The sequence below is a fragment of the Bombina bombina genome, chromosome 4 (assembly GCF_027579735.1).
Source record: "Bombina bombina isolate aBomBom1 chromosome 4, aBomBom1.pri, whole genome shotgun sequence".
NCBI lineage: Eukaryota > Metazoa > Chordata > Amphibia > Anura > Bombinatoridae > Bombina > Bombina bombina.
Window position 1 is genome coordinate 403,280,774 of NC_069502.1, and position 19,319 is coordinate 403,300,092.

The window sequence follows — 19,319 nt, forward strand, 5'->3', positions numbered from 1 at the left end:
TATTACACAACTGTCTATCATCTGGCAGTACTAGGCAATGTGGCTCCCCTGTTTATGTTTATAACCTTCAGTAATTATCGTATTGCTGGGGCTGTGCTGCAAACATATAAACAAAGACAAAAACAGGTATAAGTTATGAGCAGTGGTATAGTATCCCATGTGTGTGTATGTGGGGGGTGAATTGCAAGGTAACTGTTCAGCTCTGTACACCTGTCACAAGCCCAGCCTGATCTGTCCCAGAGATATACTGAGTAAAAGGAGCAGAGATCCTTTTACAGCGGCAGTGGGTGAAGTAGTGGTTAAATAAGTTGTGCTATATGTGTACTCCAACTTTTCTAGCTACAGCTTTTTTTATTGTTGCAATTTTAATGATGATATATTGCTCTAGAGCAATGCTTCTTTAAATTGGGGGGACAGGACTCCTGGGGGTCGTTTACAGAAGAATAAGTGGGTTCCTTGGTAAAAAAAAAATAGTAAGTTAAAGTTAAATTACTATCCAAACAACAACAGTGAAGGAATTAGGCAGAAAGGAATAGGAGGTGGCTGTTTACCTCCACTTGTTCTTCAAATTTACATTTTGCTTGTGTAAATGTCTTCAACTCTTCACACGACCTTGTTTATAAGGGAACATGAATGGAGATACATTTATGTGTATTAATGTCATGTAATGTGAATGTATAAGTGAGGGTTTATGTATAATTGAGCGTATGTGTGTATGTAACAGTGACTGTGTGTGTGAATGAGTGTGTATGTGTGTGCACACATGTAACAATGATTGTTTGTGTGTGTGTATGAGTGTGTATGTGTTTTGCTCACATGTAACAATGATTGTGTGTGTGTGTGTGTATGAGTGTGTATGTGTGTGTGCACACATGTAACAGTGATTGTTTCTGTGTGATTATGAGTGTGTATGTGTTTGCTCACATGTAACAGTGATTGCTTGTGTGTGTGTGTGTGTGTGTATGAGTGTGTATGTGTGTGTGCACTCATGTAACAGTGATTGTTTGTGTGTGAGTATGAGTGTGTATGTGTTTGCTCACATGTAACAATGATTGCGTGTGTGTGTGTATGTGTGTGCACACATGTAACAGTGATTGTTTGTGTGTGAGTATGAGTGTGTATGTGTTTGCTCACATGTAACAGTGATTGCTTGTATGTGTGTGTATGAGTGTGTATGTGTGTATGCACACATGTAACAGTGATTGCTTGTGTGTGTGTGTGTATGAGTGTGTATGTGTGTGTGCACACATGTAACAGTGATTGCTTGTATGTGTGTGTATGAGTGTGTATGTGTGTATGCACACATGTAATAGTGATTGTGTGTATGTATGAATGTGAGTGTGTATATATGACTAAGTGTGTATATATTAGAGTGTGAGTGTGTCTGTGAGTGTGTGTGTATGAGTGAATGTGTACATGTGGGGCTGATTTATCAAGGACAGAATGGCCCCTGATGCCCCTGTTTCCGCACAAGCCTTCAGGCTCACCGGAAGCAGCAGTTATGAAGCAGCGGTCTTAAGACCGCTGCTCCTTAACTGGTCTGCCACCTCTGAGGCAACGGACATCAATCCGCCCGATCATGTACGATCGTTTGATTGACACCCCCTGCTAGCAGCCGATTCTGCAGGGGGCAGCATTGCACAAGAACTGCTTGTGCAATGTTAAATGCCGACAGCGTATGCTGTTGGCATTCAGCGATGTCTGGCTGACATGATATGTTACAGTATATCATGTCCACCAGACTTTGATAAATCGGCCCCAGTGTGTGTCTGTGTAACTTTTTTTTCCATATTTTGCTTAATGTGAGGTCAGCAAATAGCTAATTGTGTACCTCTTCAAAACTGCACACATTTTAGTCCCTTGGCCAAAAATTTCAAAGGTCAAATTTTAGTGTGCTCACTGCTCAAAAAAATCAGAGGGAATATTGCATGCAAAGTACAAACAGTTCAGCGGCATTGCTCATCACCACACATGGGGAGAAGCCTTCATTGAAGGTACACGGAGCAATACAGTGAGTCTAACCATTAGTAAAAAGTTGAATTTACTTATTTTCACTAATAATCCCCTCACTTGTGTGGTATATTTATGTATAAATCAACAACAAAAAATGTATAGCGATCTGACAGGTTTAGACTACTTCATAATAATTGGGGTCGCAAAACAAAAATCCAATGTAAAATTGGGTCCTAGGTGAAAAAATGAAGATGAAGCTCTGATCTAGGATACCCATAGTCATAGGTGTCTGTGAAAAATCTTCACAGATGAAATGCCCCAAACAAAATAATGTCAATATAACTTAGCAGAGAGCCATTCTTGTATGCTTATGCTTAGATATACCCAACAAAATTTCAAGGGAGCATTAGATTTATCGTTGTCCCTCCCCTTCCACCCAGCAACTTCATACTATTCATAAAATTATAGGTGGTATGTACTGGAGGCCAGGAAGCCTTATTTCCTAAATTTTTAGTTCTGTCTCTTACATACTGTATTAGAATAAAGTATCGTTATGCTCTTTAACATGGCATTCAGTGTGCACTATGTAAAGAAAAGCTCTATAATACTACACCTCCTGATGACATAAACTAAATACAGGAGGTACAGTGAACCTTGCAGGATCCCCCAAAGCAAGGAACCACTGGCTGGTACCCCTCTTACCCGGCCAAAAGGGCAGGCCTGTTGGGTGGACTGTAAGGACTGTAATTCCTTGCTAAACATCTAGCTACATTTAGTTAAACTATATTTTAGGCTACTATTTTAATGCTACATGTCATTTACTTGTCAACATTCTAACAGGATAAAGCACAAATTTACCTGTATTTGTGCCCGGCCAATTTCATGGAGTAGATAGAATACTGAGTTATTTCCACTGTTGAATTTAGCAAGAGAAAGATCAACAGCATGAGCCACCTGTGTGTCATTCAGCGGTGCCAAAAGCGGACAAGTTGGACATTTTTCACCAGATTCTGGGGGGGGGGGAAGAAAAAAGGGTCAAAGAAAAATATGTATTGTAAAGTTATCAGTTTATTAGTTAACTTTAACTTAAAGGAAAACAGATAGTAAAAAAAATGTTTCCAAAATGTTTTTAAGCCTCGTAGCTGAAAATGATTGTCTTTTAGGGCATAGAGAAGATCATTCCTTAGATTGGATCATTCTTCCTAATTTTTGGAAGTTAATATCTGAGTGTTAAAAAATTGGAACATCCTACAATTTTATGATAGAGAAAAGCTCTATGAGAAATTCATAATACTTTAATATGTTTCATACTCATTTGGTCATAGTCTTAAGTAGTTGATTTTTGTTATATAACTGTGGATTAGAATTATTAAGGTATGTTTCTGAAACATACTTACAGAATGCATTAGGTTTGAAATCTGTGTCTGTTTTTGTAACATTTATTATATGATGCAGTGTAATTTATTTTTAAACTGTCTGATGTATTCACAAGGTATTATTATATGTATTGTTATATGGGAAAGTACATGGGGGAGTCATAATACCATTTATCCACAAATCAGGGGTTTAATGCTAACATTTAAACTATAACATGTGGAATGTTTGTCAGCTCTAAGATGAAGGCATGAGCCAAAACGTGTCAGTCCAGTTCTATACCTCTTGCAAGAGGAATGTTTTTTTAATGCTAGCATGTATTAAATCAAAGTTTTAGCCATGCACGGCTACCATCCTGCAAAAGAAACTTTTTTAACTTCTGTTACTCTATGGGTCTCCATTTAAGGTCTGGATTACAAGTGGAGCATAAACAATTTGGCAAGGTTTTCTGCGATCGTTTGCGCTTCCTTTAAATTGCGCTGATATTACAAGTGGAGTGAAATTGTGAATATGCTAGCGCAATCTTGATTTACGCTAGAATCCTTACCACGATCTCATACCTGTGGTTAACTATTTTGCAATATTAAAAAGTTGTACACAATCCTTTTTAAATACATTACAAAATATAGTTACACTCATATAAATTATTTAAAAAAAAATATTGCACATAAAAGATATGAGATCTCAGGATAAAAATCTGCCACAGGGCTTTAACATTGAGATACATATATATAAATGTTGAATGATGTATATGTACAGTATGTGTATATATATATATATATATATATATATATATATATTAACAGAGAGAGGTTTGAGGAATCAGCGCTAAGTGAAAACCCAGAGACTAGAATTAATGGTTTAAATATTTCACTGAAATGCTGCCTAAAATCTGAGCAGGGAATGTCTAGGGTCCCCACCCCAGATAGTCCACTGCCCAAAATAGATACAATTAGTGGATGAGAGAGAGTGATAAAAGGCGCACAGACGGTCAAATAGATAAACCATTGAGTATAAATGGTTATGTAGTCCAAGCCAAAAAGATATAGGTCAGCCGAAATACAGTTTGATCTATAAATATTCTATCTGGCCAAGAAACAGCTTATTAGTGCAATATCCAAAAAAGTAATGACAAAAATTCAACACCTAATGATGTCAGTGATAAAAAAACAAATAGAATATCGTGCCAATTTCCTTTTTCAAATTAATAAACAGATGTTCTGTAAAAGTTCATATAATAATCGCAAAGGAACTATAAAGTTCTATATGAGTAGATCTATTTTCAAATAGAAGCAATATCTAAAGAATATGTAATGACAGCAAGTGACTCCAGCAATAATCTCGGCCAAATGGTAAAATTGCTCACTTACTGGAAAGGCCCTCAATCATATGAGGTAAGTATTGTGCATTGATAGAGTATGAGGTCCTGGATTCATCAGTCAATCAGGGTGCTTTGGTGTTGCTTGGGTATTTTAGATCCCTTTTCTTACTCCTTCCTCTCTTTTCCTCAATGTCCCCGGAGGCAGAGTATATACAGAGAGGGAACAAAAAGGGCCACACAATAGTGCAATATTGTTTTGATAATAATAAATCAAATTTTATTCAAATCAAAGCAAAGGTAAAACTTGCTTACATTTGTTTACCTCAATCAATTATGAGGTATCAGTTAAAGGGACATAATACTCATATGCTAAATCACTTGAAACTGATGCAGTATAACTGTAAAAAGCTGACAGGAAAATATCACCTGAGCATCTCTATATAAAAAAGGAAGATATTTTACCTCACAATCTCCTCAGCTCAGCAGAGTAAGTTCTGTGTAAAAAGTTATACTTCACCTGCTCTCAGCTGCAGGTAAAAAAAAAAAAAAAAATGAAGAAATGAACAGCAGCCAATCAGCATCAGCAGTGCTGAGGTCATGAACTCTTACTGTGATCTCATGAGATTTGACTTAACTCTCATGAGATTTCATAGTAAGCTTCCTTTACCTGATTGGTGAAATAATATGAGAGTTCACGAGGCTCATCCTTTCAGCTGTCCCAGGACAGACACACTAAAATGCTGCTTAGAAATCCTTTACAATGGGAGGTGGCTACTGAGGAACTTTTGAGGTAAAATATCTTTCTTTTTTACATAGAGATGTTCAGGAGATATTTTCTAGACAGCTTTTTACAGCTATGCTGCATCACTTTCAAGTGTTTAAACATTTGGGTATTATGGCCCATTTTTAAAATATGCTAAATTGTCCACCAAAATTTTGTATATATTCAGCAAAATAAACCTGTCTACAAAGCAAGCCAAAGCCTTTTAAAAGGAGTTCCTAACATGTTTCAAAGGTTGTGAAATACTTTCTTCTTCAGAGGATCGATATGACTGAATGAATCTGGTTGCTAGATTTTAAAGATGGCCGTACTTAGACCCGCCCCTGTCAAGACCAATCATTGATATAGATTATGGTCATCTGATCGTTGCATATGAAAAAGGGATGTGTGTACTGAGCCACCAATGACTGGCGACCTTGAATAGCTGTGTCGTAAACTGCTTTGTTTTGGAGAAATTTAGTTAGCGTGTCTGGGAAACTTCAGACCATAGATCCGGGGTTTATCAAATTTTAAGTATTAAATATGAGGCTATTCAGTGTAAGACTGAATGGCTACTGTGATCAGTATTTTTAACCATTTTGTATCGGATAATTCCAGGCATATGTCCCTCTTAGGAGACTTCACATTAAAAACAGTTGATTCAAAAGACAAATATTTTTGTACAACTAATATCGAAAAGGGCTTCCTAATACATCAGATATACCTAACATGAAGCCCATAAATGAATAAAATTGAATCACAATTGCATGAGTAAAAAAAAAATTAAATAAATGTGTGTAAAAATATGTCAAAGGGTGTGTAAATATCAATACATATAGTTAAAAGGAGATATTAATACAGCTAAATTCTTCATTTACTACATCCAAAGTTCCATTTGGTATAGCAATGTATTGCAATACTAAATACTATTAAAAAGAGGAAAGAATTCAAAAGAAAAACCCAGTTGGAAGCTATTTTCTTTGCGGGGTAATGGTACAGCTACTAATATTAATATCACTCCTTTGAGTAAAGAACTGTATGGAAGAACATAGTGGTCGAATTCATAGAAGCCTATTTATCAAGCCGTCAACTTACTTGCATTCAACGGCACCAATAAGCTCGCCTGACATCGCCTAACATCGCGGTCGTGGACCTGAATACGCTCTCCATATTTAACAAAAATTCTTCATTAGACTACATCCTTTTTCTCACAATAAGTAAAAGTTCCATTTGGTATAGCAATTTATTGCAGTACTAAATACTATTAAACCTCCTTGTAAAACATAAAAAATAAAAAAAAAGCATCTGATTTTAACTACCTGGAACAAAAATCCACAGAATGAATCAATAACCGAAGGGCTTATTGTTAGGTCCCTTAAGGTTGTTGGAATTTATATTAATTTATTGTACAACATCACCTGCTAGATAAGGGGCCCCATCCGATATGCAGCGTCGCCCGCAAAAGCTGGAGACGCCGGTTTTTGCGTGGGTTTGATATCCTATATACAGCGCCGCATATAAATGTGGCACGTATATTTCACCCGTCGGACGTAGTTTTTTCACCCATAGACTAACATAGAGCAGCCACGCAATTTGGTATCCAATATCCAGCGCAAGGCCTTACGTGGCGGAAATGGAGAAATCTTACTCCATTTTCACCTTGCCATAAAATGCAGCCTTACAGGCCTTGCGCTGAGTATGGGAGCACCGTAACTCCCTAAAATGCCTGCAAAAAAAAAAACTAACACCTAACGCATGCGTACCTGTCAACCGCAATCCCCCACCGCAATACCTAATAAAGTGTATTAACCCCTAAACTGCTGCTCCCGGAGCCCACCGCCACCTACATTATATGTATTAACCCCTAAACCGCCACTCCCGGACCCCGCCGCACCTACATTATATGTATTAACCCCTAAACCACCACTCCCGGAGCCCACCGCCACCTAAATTATATGTATTAACCTCTAAACCTCCGGCGCGGAACATCCTTCTAGGCCGATGACTACCCGATGAATGGCTGGTCCTTTAAATGACGTCATCCAAGATGGCGTCCCTTGAATTCCGATTGGCTGATAGGATTCTATCAGCCAATCGGAATTAAGGTAGGAAAAATCCGATTGGTTGATTTAATCAGCCAATCGGATTGAAGTTCAATCCGATTGGCTGATTGGATCAGCCAGTAGAATGCGAGGTCAGTTTCTAAAGTGCCGTAAGTCACTGGCGACTCCAGAAATTTGTAGTTACGCTCATATCTGGAGATCGCTAGTTTGTCCGACTTATGGCACTTTAGCAACTGCCGGCGGGGTATATGTAATACCCCGATGTGCAAGGTGAAACTACGGGCGGCGCGGGTTCCCTCGCTTGCGCTGAAAACTACGCCGTATATCGGAACGCGCCCCAAGTTTTTTGTATATTTTTTAAAGAATGCTTGTTTTGTAATTAGGCACTTAATGATAACAATTCTGTTATAGGATAGAGTCTAGGAGGCCTATTTATCAAGCCGTCAACCGCAAATACGCTGTAATTCCGCAACGTAATTGTGGAGAGCCTGATACCCCTTATTTATCAAAGCCTACAGACTGGCAAAAGTTGAAATCTGTGACGTAACATACGATCCACCGGTCTCAGTCCGACACAGATCAATGCTTACGTCATTACAGATGTTCCGAATGCAAATTCGGCACTATCTGACTACTTTTGCTAGTTAACAAATATCTAACAGGTACGCTCGCCACTATTCTGGCCCAGCGTGCCTGCTTTTCAATCCGCCACCCTGGAGGCGGCAGATGCCATAGGAATCAATGGGAGTCTGAAAGCAGCGAAATCTTATGTTCGCTGCTGCCCGATATCCCATTGATTTCTAAGGGAGAATAAAACTAATGTTTACACCTAACACCCTAACATAAACCCTGAGTCTAAACACCCCTAATCTGGCGCCCCTACACCTCCGCCATCTACATAATTTTATTAACCCCTATTTCCCCCCCCCCCCCCGACATCGCCGCTACCTACATTATACTTATTAACCCCTAATCTGCCGCCCCGACACCGCCGACACCTACATAATGTTATTAACCCCTATTCGGCCACTCCCGGACCCCGCCGCCACCTAAATAATGTTAATAACCCCTATCCCACCGCACCCGGAGCCCACCGCAACTAAATAAATGTATTAACCCCTAAACCCCTGGCCTCCCACATCACTACCACTTACTAAACCTATTAACCCCTAAACCACCAGTCCCCCACATCGCAATAAACTAAATTAACCTATTAACCCCTAAACCTAACAACCCGCTAACTTTATATTAAAAATTAACTCATCCCTATCTTATAATAAATTTAAACTTACCTTTAGATTTAAATTAAACTATATTAAACTATATTAAACTAATAATTAATCTACCCTAACTATTAGACTAAAATTACATTAAACTACATATTAAATTAAATATATTATATAGTTAAAAACCTAACCCTACTCAAATAATTTAAATCTACTATTAAAAATTACAGTTACCAAAATCTAACAACTTAGTTACACAAAATAACAAACACTAAGTTACAAAAAAAAAGTTACACAAAATAAAAAATAAATTATCAAATATTTAAACTAATTACACCTAATCTAAGAGCCCTATGAAAATAAAAAAGCCCCCCCAAAATAAAAAAAACCCTAGTCTACAATAAACTGCCTTAAAAGGGCCATTTGCGGGGCATTGCCCCAAAGAAATCAGCTCTTTTACCTGTAAATAAAAAATACAAATACCCCCCAACAGTAAAACCCACCACCCACACAACCAACCCCCCAAATAAAAACCTAATCTAAAAAACCTAAGCTCTCCATTGCCCTGAAATGGGCATTTGGATGGGCATTGCCCTTAAAAGGGCATTTAGCTCTTTTTCAAAAGCCCAAACCCTAATCTAAAATTAAAACCCACCCAATAAACTCTTACAAAAAAAACTTACACTAACCCCCGAAAATCCACTTATAGTTTCGGAAGAGCCGACATCCATCCTAAACGAAGCGGCAGAAGTCCTCATCGAAGCCGGCAGAAGTCTTCATCCAATCGGGCAGAAGTCTTCATCCAGACGACATCTTCTATCTTCATCCATCCGGCGCGGAGCGGCTCCATCTTCAAGACATCCGACGCGGAGCATCATCTTCTTTCGACGTCTTCTTCAACAATGAATGTTCCTTTAAATGACGTCATACAAGATGGCGTCCCTTGAATTCCGATTGGCTGATAGAATTCTATCAGCCAATCGGAATTAAGGTTGAAAAAATCCTATTGGCTGTTGCAATCAGTCAATAGGATTGAACTTTCATCCTATTGGCTGATCCAACCAACCAATAGGATTGAGCTCGCATTTTTTATTTTCATAGGGTTCTTAGATTAGGTGTAATTAGTTTAAATATTTGATAATTTATTTTTTATTTTGTGTAACTTGGTGTTTTTTATTTTTTGTAACTTAGTTAGTTTTTTGTAACTTTTTAATAGTAGATTTAAATTATTTGAGTAGGGTTAAGTTTTTAACTATATAATATATTTAATTTAATTTGTAGTTTAATGGAATTTTAGTATAACAGTTAGGGTAGATTATTAGTTAATTATAGTTTAATGTAATTTTAGTCTAATAGGGTAGATTAATTATTAGTTTAATATAGTTTAATATAGTTAATAGTTAATTTAAATCTAAAGGTAATTTTAAATTTATTATAAGATAGGGGTGAGGTAATATTTAATATAAAGTTAGCGGGTTGTTAGGTTTAGGGGTTAATAGGTTCATTTAGTTTATGGCGATGTGGGGGGCTGGCGGTTTAGGGGTTAATAGGTTTAGTAAGTGGTAGTGATGTGGGACGCCAGGGGCTTAGGGGTTAATACATTTAGTTAGTTGTGGCAGGGTCCGGGAGCGGCAGGAATAGGGGTTAATACATTTATTTAGTTGCGGTGGGCTTCGGGAGTGGAGGGATAGGGGTTAATATATTTAGTTAGTTGCAGCGGTGTCGGGGAGCGGCAGAATAGGGGTTAATAACTTTATTAGAGTTGCGGTGGGCTCCGGGAGCGGCAGGATAGGGGTTAATAACTTTATTTAGTTGCGGCAGGTCAGGGAGCGGCGGGATAGGGGTTAAACATTTTAGTATAGTGGCGGTGTTTAGTGACAGGGTATAAATAAAGCCGTGAAAAAGCAGAATAGCAGCGAGATCGATGACTGTTTAGTTAACAACAGTCCGCTGCTCATCGCCCCGTACTTGGTGCGTGTTTTTTTGACAGCTTTTTTGTTAAATATGGAGAGCGTATTCAGGTCCACGACCGCGATGTTAGGCGATGTCAGGCGAGCTTATTGGTGCCGTTGAATGCAAGTAAGTTGACGGCTTGATAAATAGGCTTCTATGATTTCGACCACTATGTTCTTCCATACAGTTCTTTACTCAAAGGAGTGATATTAATATTAGTAGCTGTACCATTACCCCGCAAAGAAAATAGCTTCCAACTGGGTTTTTCTTTTGAATTCTTTCCTCTTTTTAATAGTATTTAGTACTGCAATACATTGCTATACCAAATGGAACTTTGGATGTAGTAAATGAAGAATTTAGCTGTATTAATTTCTCCTTTTAACTATATGTATTGATATTTAGACACCCCTTGACATATTCTTACACACATTTATTTCATTTTTTTGACTAATGCAATTATGATTCACTTTTATTCATTTATGGGCTTCATGTTAGGTATATCTGATATATTAGGAAGCCCTCTCGATACTAGTACAAAAATATTTGTCTTTTGAATCAACTTTGTTTTTAATGTGAAGTCTCCTAAGAGGGACATATGCCTGGAATTTTCCGCTACGAAATGGTTAAAAATACTGATCACAGTAGCCATTCAGTCTTACACTGAATAGCCTCATATTTAAAATTTAAAATTTGATAAACCCCGGATCTACGGTCTGACGTTTCCTAGACACGCTAACTAAATTTTCCAAAATAAAGCAGTTTACGATTACGCTGCATATTACACAGCTATACAAGGTCGACAGTCATTGGTGGCTCAGTACACCCCCCCCCCCCTTTTTCATATGCAAGGATCAGATAACCATAATCTATATCAATGATTGGTCCTGACAGAGGCGGGTCTAAGTATGGCCATCTTTAAAATCTAGCAACCAGATTCATTCAGTTATATCGATCCTCTAAAGAAGAAGGTATTTCACAACCTTTGAAACACGTTAGGAACTCCTTTTAAAAGACTTTGGCTTGCTTTGTAGCCAGGTTTATTTTGCTGAATACCGGTATATAAAAAGTTTTGGTGGACAATTTAGCATATTTTAAAAACGCTTAACTGATACCTCATAATTGATTGGGGTAAACAAATGTAAGCAAGTTTTACCTTTGCTTTGATTTGAATAAAATTTGATTTATTATTATCAAAACAATATTGCACTATTGTGTGGCCCTTTTTGTTCCCTCTCTGTATATACTCTGCCTCCGGGGACATTGAGGAAAAGAGAGGAAGGAGTAAGAAAAGGGAACTACCATACCCAATCAACATCAAAGCACCCTGATTGACTGATGAATCCAGGACCTCATGATTGAGGGCCTTTCCAGTAAGTGAGCAATTTTACCACTTGGCCGAGATTATTGCTGGAGTCACTTGCTGTCATTACATATTCTTTAGATATTGCTTCTATTTGAAAATAAATCTACTCATATAGAACTTTATAGTTCCTTTGCGATTATTATATGAACTTTTACAGAACATCTGTTTATTAATTTGAAAAAGGAAATTGGCACGATATTCTGTTATTTGTTTTTTATCACTGACATCATTGGGCGTTGAATTTTTGTCATTACTTTTTTGGATATTGCACTAATAAGCTGTTTCTTGGCCAGATAGAATATTTATAGATCAAACTGTATTTCGACTGACCTATACCTTTGTGCCTAGGACTACATCACCATTTATACTCATTGGTTTATCTATTTGACCGTCTGTGCGCCTTTTATTACTCTCTCATATCCACTAATTTTATATATATATATATATATGTGTGTGTGTGTGTACATATATATTTATATATGTATTTACAGTTCTATATACACATATAAAAACATTAATATATATGTACACACATATAGACATATACTGTATATAAGTGCATTAGAGCCTTTCCTGTTAAGTAGGTTAAGTAGGTGAAAACATGTTAAAGCATATTTATGCAATATTTATATTTAATAAAGTGTTTAACTATTAATAAATGTATATTCTTATATATGCCAGTATGTATCTATACCTATATATAATCATATAGATAAATAGGTATAAATATATATTTGTTTACAAAACCAGCAGATAAAAACAGTACTGTTCAAAAGTGTTAGGCTACCATTAGATTTGTTGTTTTAGCAAAGTTTTAATAACCATCCATATTTATTTTTCTGTCTCTTTATTAAGATACAAACAGAAACTACAGGAAATATGTAAACAAAATAGAAAAAAACACAATTTTCAGTAGACATGTGCGCATTCGGATTTTTTCTAATTTCAGTTCGGATCGATTCGGATACATTCGAATGTATTAGTTTCGTCTTCATCCAGATTCTAATAAATTCAGATGTATTCGTTTCGGGTTCGATTCGTAAATTCAGAAGTTCGGTATGTGTTATGTTGATTCAGATGGTTCCAAGTTACACACATTGTTGTTAGTTGTTGTTGTTGTTATTAGTATTAGAGTTGTTGTTGTGTCACACTCTTCAAGGGAGCAGGTTCAGGTGTTGGAAGCTGTTGTGCAGAGGTGTCAGGTTCTGGGGTTAAAGTTGTGTTTTGTCTGCGTGAGTCTTTATTTTTTGGCATAATTAAACAGGTACAAGGATTTTAGGAAATAAAGTGAAGGTTTTATTGATAGGTTAATTAGCAATGTAGAGTGATGCCAACTAGATTAACGGCAAAGTCTCTGTGTAGACAAGAATACAAAGTAACTTGGGTTAGACAGTCATAAAGCAGGCAAAAATGTAAACGAACTGTAGACAAGAAACTTGGCAATAGCAAGCAGGATACGTATATATGCTGTAGACCAAAACTTGGCAGTAACAGGTAGGATATGAAGAGATGCTGTAATCAGGTAATTTTGTAATAACAAGCAGGATACTTGCATAGGATGTAAACTGGAACTCTGTAGTAACAGGCAGGAATGTAGATCTTTGTAATAACAGGCAGGATACTTGCATAGGCTGTAGACTGGTAACTTTGTAGTAACAGGCAGGAATGCAGATCTTTATAATAACAGGCAGGATACTTGCATAGGCTGTAGACTGGTAACTTTGTAGTAACAGGCAGGAATGCAGATCTTTGTTATAACAGGCAGGATACTTGCATAGTCTGTAGACTGGTAACTTTGAGACTGGTAACTTTGTAGTAACAGGCAGGAATGCAGATCTTTGTTATAACAGGCAGGATACTTGCATAGTCTGTAGACTGGTAACTTTGAGGCAGTCCTTAGAAAATATCAGAGAATTAGCCAAGGTCAATTTCCAGGAAATTAGTCCAGAAATGAAACACAGTGCCAAGGGAAAATCCAGAAGAGTAGTCTCAAATTAAAGCAGTAATCAGGGACCAGGAAATCCAACAAATCTAAATTCAAACAGGAATCTGGAGCAGACACTCTGTCAGAGTGCAACACTCAATATCAAGGCCCAGAACTGAAAGTAAACCTGCCTAATATAGCAGGCTGCTGATTATATGATTTGTTACAGCTGGTAGGCAGGTGGAGCCAGAGAACCAAAGTTGCAGCAAATAGAAAACCAATATTCTTAACCTGTGACCAAGCCATCTGGTGGCAAAGAGGTAATTCAGCAGACTGGGAAAGAACAGCAGCAGAAATAGAAACAGGTCCCAGGTTCAATTCTAGTCTGGATCATGTCATTTTGTTAGTATTAGTGTTGTTATTGTTAGTATTAGAATTGTTGTTAGTTGTTGTTGTTGTTAGTATTAAAGTTGTTGTCATTGTTGGTATTAGAGTTGTTGTTGTTGTTAATATTAGAATTGTTGTTAGTTTTTGTTTTATACTGAATTGTGATTGGTTCATGGACATTCAAATGTAATGAATAAATCCAAACTAATTCAGATTTATTTGTTACAAATGCATTCGGATTAGTTTTATTGTGTTGCTAGCGTAATTCGGAAATTTGAATCAATCTCCAAATTTGTCGAAATCGTCTGAATTTCGATTTGGAACGAAACAAAACGCAAATGTCAATTTTTCTGAACAAAATGTTTTTTTCAGCCAAAAGTCAGTATTTAGAATGACCTCCCTTGGCACTAAGTACATCTTGATCTCTTTCGGGGAGACTGTCCTGAAGTTTTGTGCAGCAATCTTCTGGCATATTATAACAGGCTTCTTTCAGCACTTCCTAGAGTTCTTATTTAGAATTATTACTTTCTCTGTCTAGGTGATCCCATACTGCCTCTATAATATTCAGGTCTGGACTGTAGAAGGGCCAACTTGGCATCCTGATCAGATGCTGAGCCAGGTCCTTGCTAGATTTCTTCCGGTCTCTCAAATAAGAAACTCTTATCAGATTTTAAAAGTTGTCTTGGCCTTCCAGTCCTTTTTTTGTCCTTGACCTCTGCTGATTCTTCACATTTTTTTATAATAGCTTGAATACCACATCTTGAGTATCCAGTTCGTTTGCTGATTTCTCTTTGAGAGTAGACTTGCTGATGCAAAAGTTTGATTTTATGTCTAGCAAATTCTGTAATCTTTGGCTCTTTGAATGTAATGATGTGATTGAAAGTTGGTCTTATTACCAAGCTTCCAATGAATTAAACTAATACCACATGTGTATGTAATGCTCAAGCATGTCTTGTACAAAACTGGTGTAATAGACCATTTTCACAGCAGTCATTTTGACATGAAATAGTAGGACAAATACAGGTGTTAGCAATTAATTATTTAGGGTTCCATTCCATTTAGGTTTACAAGAGCTAGGTTCCTGCTATTGCTCAAGTGTAAGGGGAGGTCACACAAAATACTTGCCGCTTTATTCTATAGAAGCTGGGGGGGGGGGTTACAGATTTTTTTTAATACTGCATGCAAATAGCCTCTATTTTCTGGTTGTATTCTAATAAAGAGACTGAGAAATAATTATTTATAGTCACTATATCATTGCTAAAACAACAAATCTAATGGTGGCCTAAGACTTTTGCACAGTCTGTATGCAAAAATATTTTTTTATGTATTAATAGAACATATTCCATTATGAAAAGAACATATTTCTATTTTCATGTTGGCGTAGCGCAATTGAGAATGTTATGGTGTTTACACAAGAGTCGAGTGTTAGGTTTTTTTTCTACTTTTTTTCTCCATTGACTTCTATGTGGGAATGCGTGAACGCGTTATTTTACTTTTGCGGAAGTCGGGTTACCGCTGGAGAAAAACTGTTTACTTTCAACTTGTAATACCAGCACATCCCAACTAGTGCAAATATGAAAATCCTAGCGGTCAAAAAGATCTCAATATTGATAAGAGCAGAGAACATACTCATCTCATACAGGCACATTATTATAAATTGTACCCAATAATTATGGACAAGATATTAAAAGACATAAGGTAAAAAAAAACCTGCTATGTAATAATGGAACATATTTTTAATATATTACAACTATGTCCCTATCCCCTGTATCATGTGACAGCCATCAGAAAATCAGACTCTTGCACATATTTAGTAGGAGCTGGTTCCTCAGAAAGTGAGCATATAAAAACCTGTGCATAGTTTAATAATAAAAGTAAATTGTATAATATGTTAAGTGCATGCTCTATCTAATTCATTAAAGTTTATTTATGAATGTTGTAGTGTCCCTTTAATAACTACGGAAAATAAACATACCAGTGCTGCCCTAATCTTGCTTGAAGGGACCGTCTGCTCCAAAAAGATAGATAATCCCATTATTACCCATTTTGCATAACACTGTTATATTGATACACTTTTTTTTAGATATTTTTAAGTCACAATAACAATAAATGAGAGAAGAGGAAGCTGATAATATTGAGATGTACACAGTATAACATGTATGACTTTATTGAGAAGAAAATGTCTCACTTCTTTCACATGTTGACGGTGTTTCAGATTGAGTCTTTAATCAATGTTGAAAGTTGAGGATACAAAACAATTACAGAACATCTCTTTGTACATTCTCAAACCAGTTCTCTCAAAAGAGGTGGGGGGGCGGAGCTTGGCCCGTTCAGAGACATGGCCGCATAAGAGAACAGCTCCCAGGCCCACGCTGCCCAAACCCGGCAACTATAGCCAGTCACAAACTTTAAAGCCTCCCCTGAGAGTTATCCTTTACCCCCAAAGCATAAGGCACGGAGCTGTGGAGGGCTGAAACACCTCCGCTGAAGACAAGCAAGAACCTTGACGACCAGTAGGTGGCCCGCTCACCAACGAGCACAAACTCATGCCAGAACAGCTGCTACAAGCCTCACAGACAAACTGCAGGAACCCGAAAACCGGAGAGGACTGCAAACTCACCTGCGGGGCATTGCTAAGGACCGCTGTCTAGCAGGACGGTGGGAAACTGGGTAGAGGCCTTCAGCACAAGGGAGCGCTGGATCCACAAGAAGAACAGTAAGCAGGCAAGTGCACTACAGGCAAGCAGTGATCACTGGGCAATACACATAGCACTTGTAGCCTACTAAGCATAAGCCACAGGGCTCACCTAACACTCAGCACCGACTCATCCACAGAGCAGGCATCAGGGAGGCCCACACAAGTAGCAAGCAGCCTACACATCTGCTATAATTGGCTATTATAAAATACAGTTGCCACTTTGCCAGATTGCCTGCCTTGCCACCCGGGTGCTTTCAGTTAAGGGGGAAAAAAAAACAAAAAACAGCAAGAGAGTTAGCTAGTGCGGCCGCACCAAAAATTCATAGAGATTCCAAGCAGGCTATACTGTAAGGCGATGCTTTGGCCTGAATGAGACCACCTAAGATCACCTGCCCTCACAAATATAAGATAGCAGCACAAAGAGCCTGTCCCAGACATTATACAGATTAAAGCAGCCGGCTGCTGAGATCAGATCTGCAACAGAGACACCCCTCAACAAACAGGCACCTCTAACATCACTCATTGAGAGCCTGGTCTATTAGGCACATACTTCAAATGCAGGGCTCTACTGTAAAAATGACTTGCGGAGCTACCTACACTGCCTTGCAGTATTACAGTTTTAAGAGCATGCCAGGACGCAAATTAAACAACCAGAAGGCACCTCAAGCTCCAAAATGTTGCAGAAATTTTTAAAGCAAGCTGACTCCACTCTGGCACCCTCTAACCCTGCCTCAAACATTTAACCGCAATCAGACACCCCGCAGAATCATCCCTCACTAGCAACCAACAACCCAGGCCTCACACGAGAAGACCTAAAGTCATTATGTACCAAAGATGACATCAAAGAAATCATGTCAGAGCTTAAGACCTGGTATGGGGTCATGAAGAGAGACCTGACAAGAGTGACACAAAGAGTCACTACATTAGAAGAATGTCATAACACAATGGATAACGATATACAACATATGTCCCGCCTGCTATACGAGCAGGACTAAACCATCCACCACCTTTTAGAAAAAGTAGAAGACCTGGATAACAGAGGCAGGAGGAATAATCTTAGGATACGTGGGATTCCAGAGTCCATTCAGCCAGCAGCTCTAGAGGATTGTCTCCAGGCATTATTTCGGACTGTCAAAGGGGATAACAGTGCACTGGATCTAGCCATTGAAAGGGTGCACCGCACACTCAGAGCCAAACCCCGCCTAAAGCACCTCCAAGAAATGTAGTTATTAAATTGCTCCGCTTCAAGGACAAAGAGGAGATTCTCAAGCACTCCAGACAGAGGCAAGATATCACAGATGTTGGCAATCGCATCCAGATCTTTGCAGACTTAAGCCCATCAACTCTACAGAAGAGGAGAGATCTCAACTACATCACCTCCACCTTACGGGACAAGAAAATCCCCTATAGATGGGGTTTCCCAGTCAGCATCATCACAACTAGAGGAGATACCACTGCAGTTTTTAAAACCAAGGAGGACCTTCCTCACTTTTGTGAAGCTCTCCAGATATCCGTCCACCCCCCGGGGCACTTGAGGCGTGAAAGTGTTATCCCCAGCCTCCTCTGGGCAGCATGCAATTTTGGGATGAAGAGAACCCGCACTTAGACTCTAACAGGCACCTGAAAGAGGCAATCACCACCATAGAACACGGAAATCCCGGCCATTCCATGGACAGTTCACATTCATCTCATTGAGGGGACTCTCACTAATTTACGATGGCTTCAGGCCGTATACTTTAAATGTTAAATTTCTACTTGCTTGGGTTTGGGGGCAGGGATACTGCCCTGATTGGTATACCTAGTATTTTCTGTACTGTTAATATTGTTTTGTGCATCATGTAAAGATTGTTTTCAGGCCTTTGCTCAGATTAATTTTTAGACAATCTTGTTTGTGACTCAACTGCTACTAGAACACACAAGGGGCATGCTGGTCTTGGGGGGAGACTTCAACACACCACTGGACCCAGCCCGAGACACCTCAACAGAGAAAACTAGTACCCCGTTAAAGGTTATTAAGGTTGTTAACTCCTGTATCCATACACTCAAATTACATGACATCTGGAGATCGGCAAACCCCGATGCCCAAGACTATACATTCTACTCGTATCCACATCACACATACACCAGGATTGACTACCTCATCACAGACCAAGTAGACCTCTCAATGGTTGAAAACTCTAGTATCTTGCCGATCACATGGTCAGGTCACGCCCCAGTACAATGCACATTAGTGTGTCCAAGCACAACCGTGAGACCATTTATGTGGAGGCTGGACAATTTCACCTTAGATTCCCCCT

At 38.3% G+C, this 19,319-nt stretch overlaps 1 protein-coding gene across 2 annotated transcripts in view; it reads right to left on the minus strand.

Annotated features, from left to right (window-relative positions):
• AHSG (alpha 2-HS glycoprotein) overlaps positions 1–19,319 on the minus strand; it is a 65,759-nt gene that overhangs the window by 21,610 nt on the left and 24,830 nt on the right. For both annotated transcript variants that reach the window (XM_053710192.1, XM_053710191.1), the window contains exon 4: positions 2,812–2,963. In XM_053710192.1, coding sequence (XP_053566167.1) covers positions 2,812–2,963 — 152 coding nt within the window. The remainder of the gene's footprint in view (positions 1–2,811; positions 2,964–19,319) is intronic.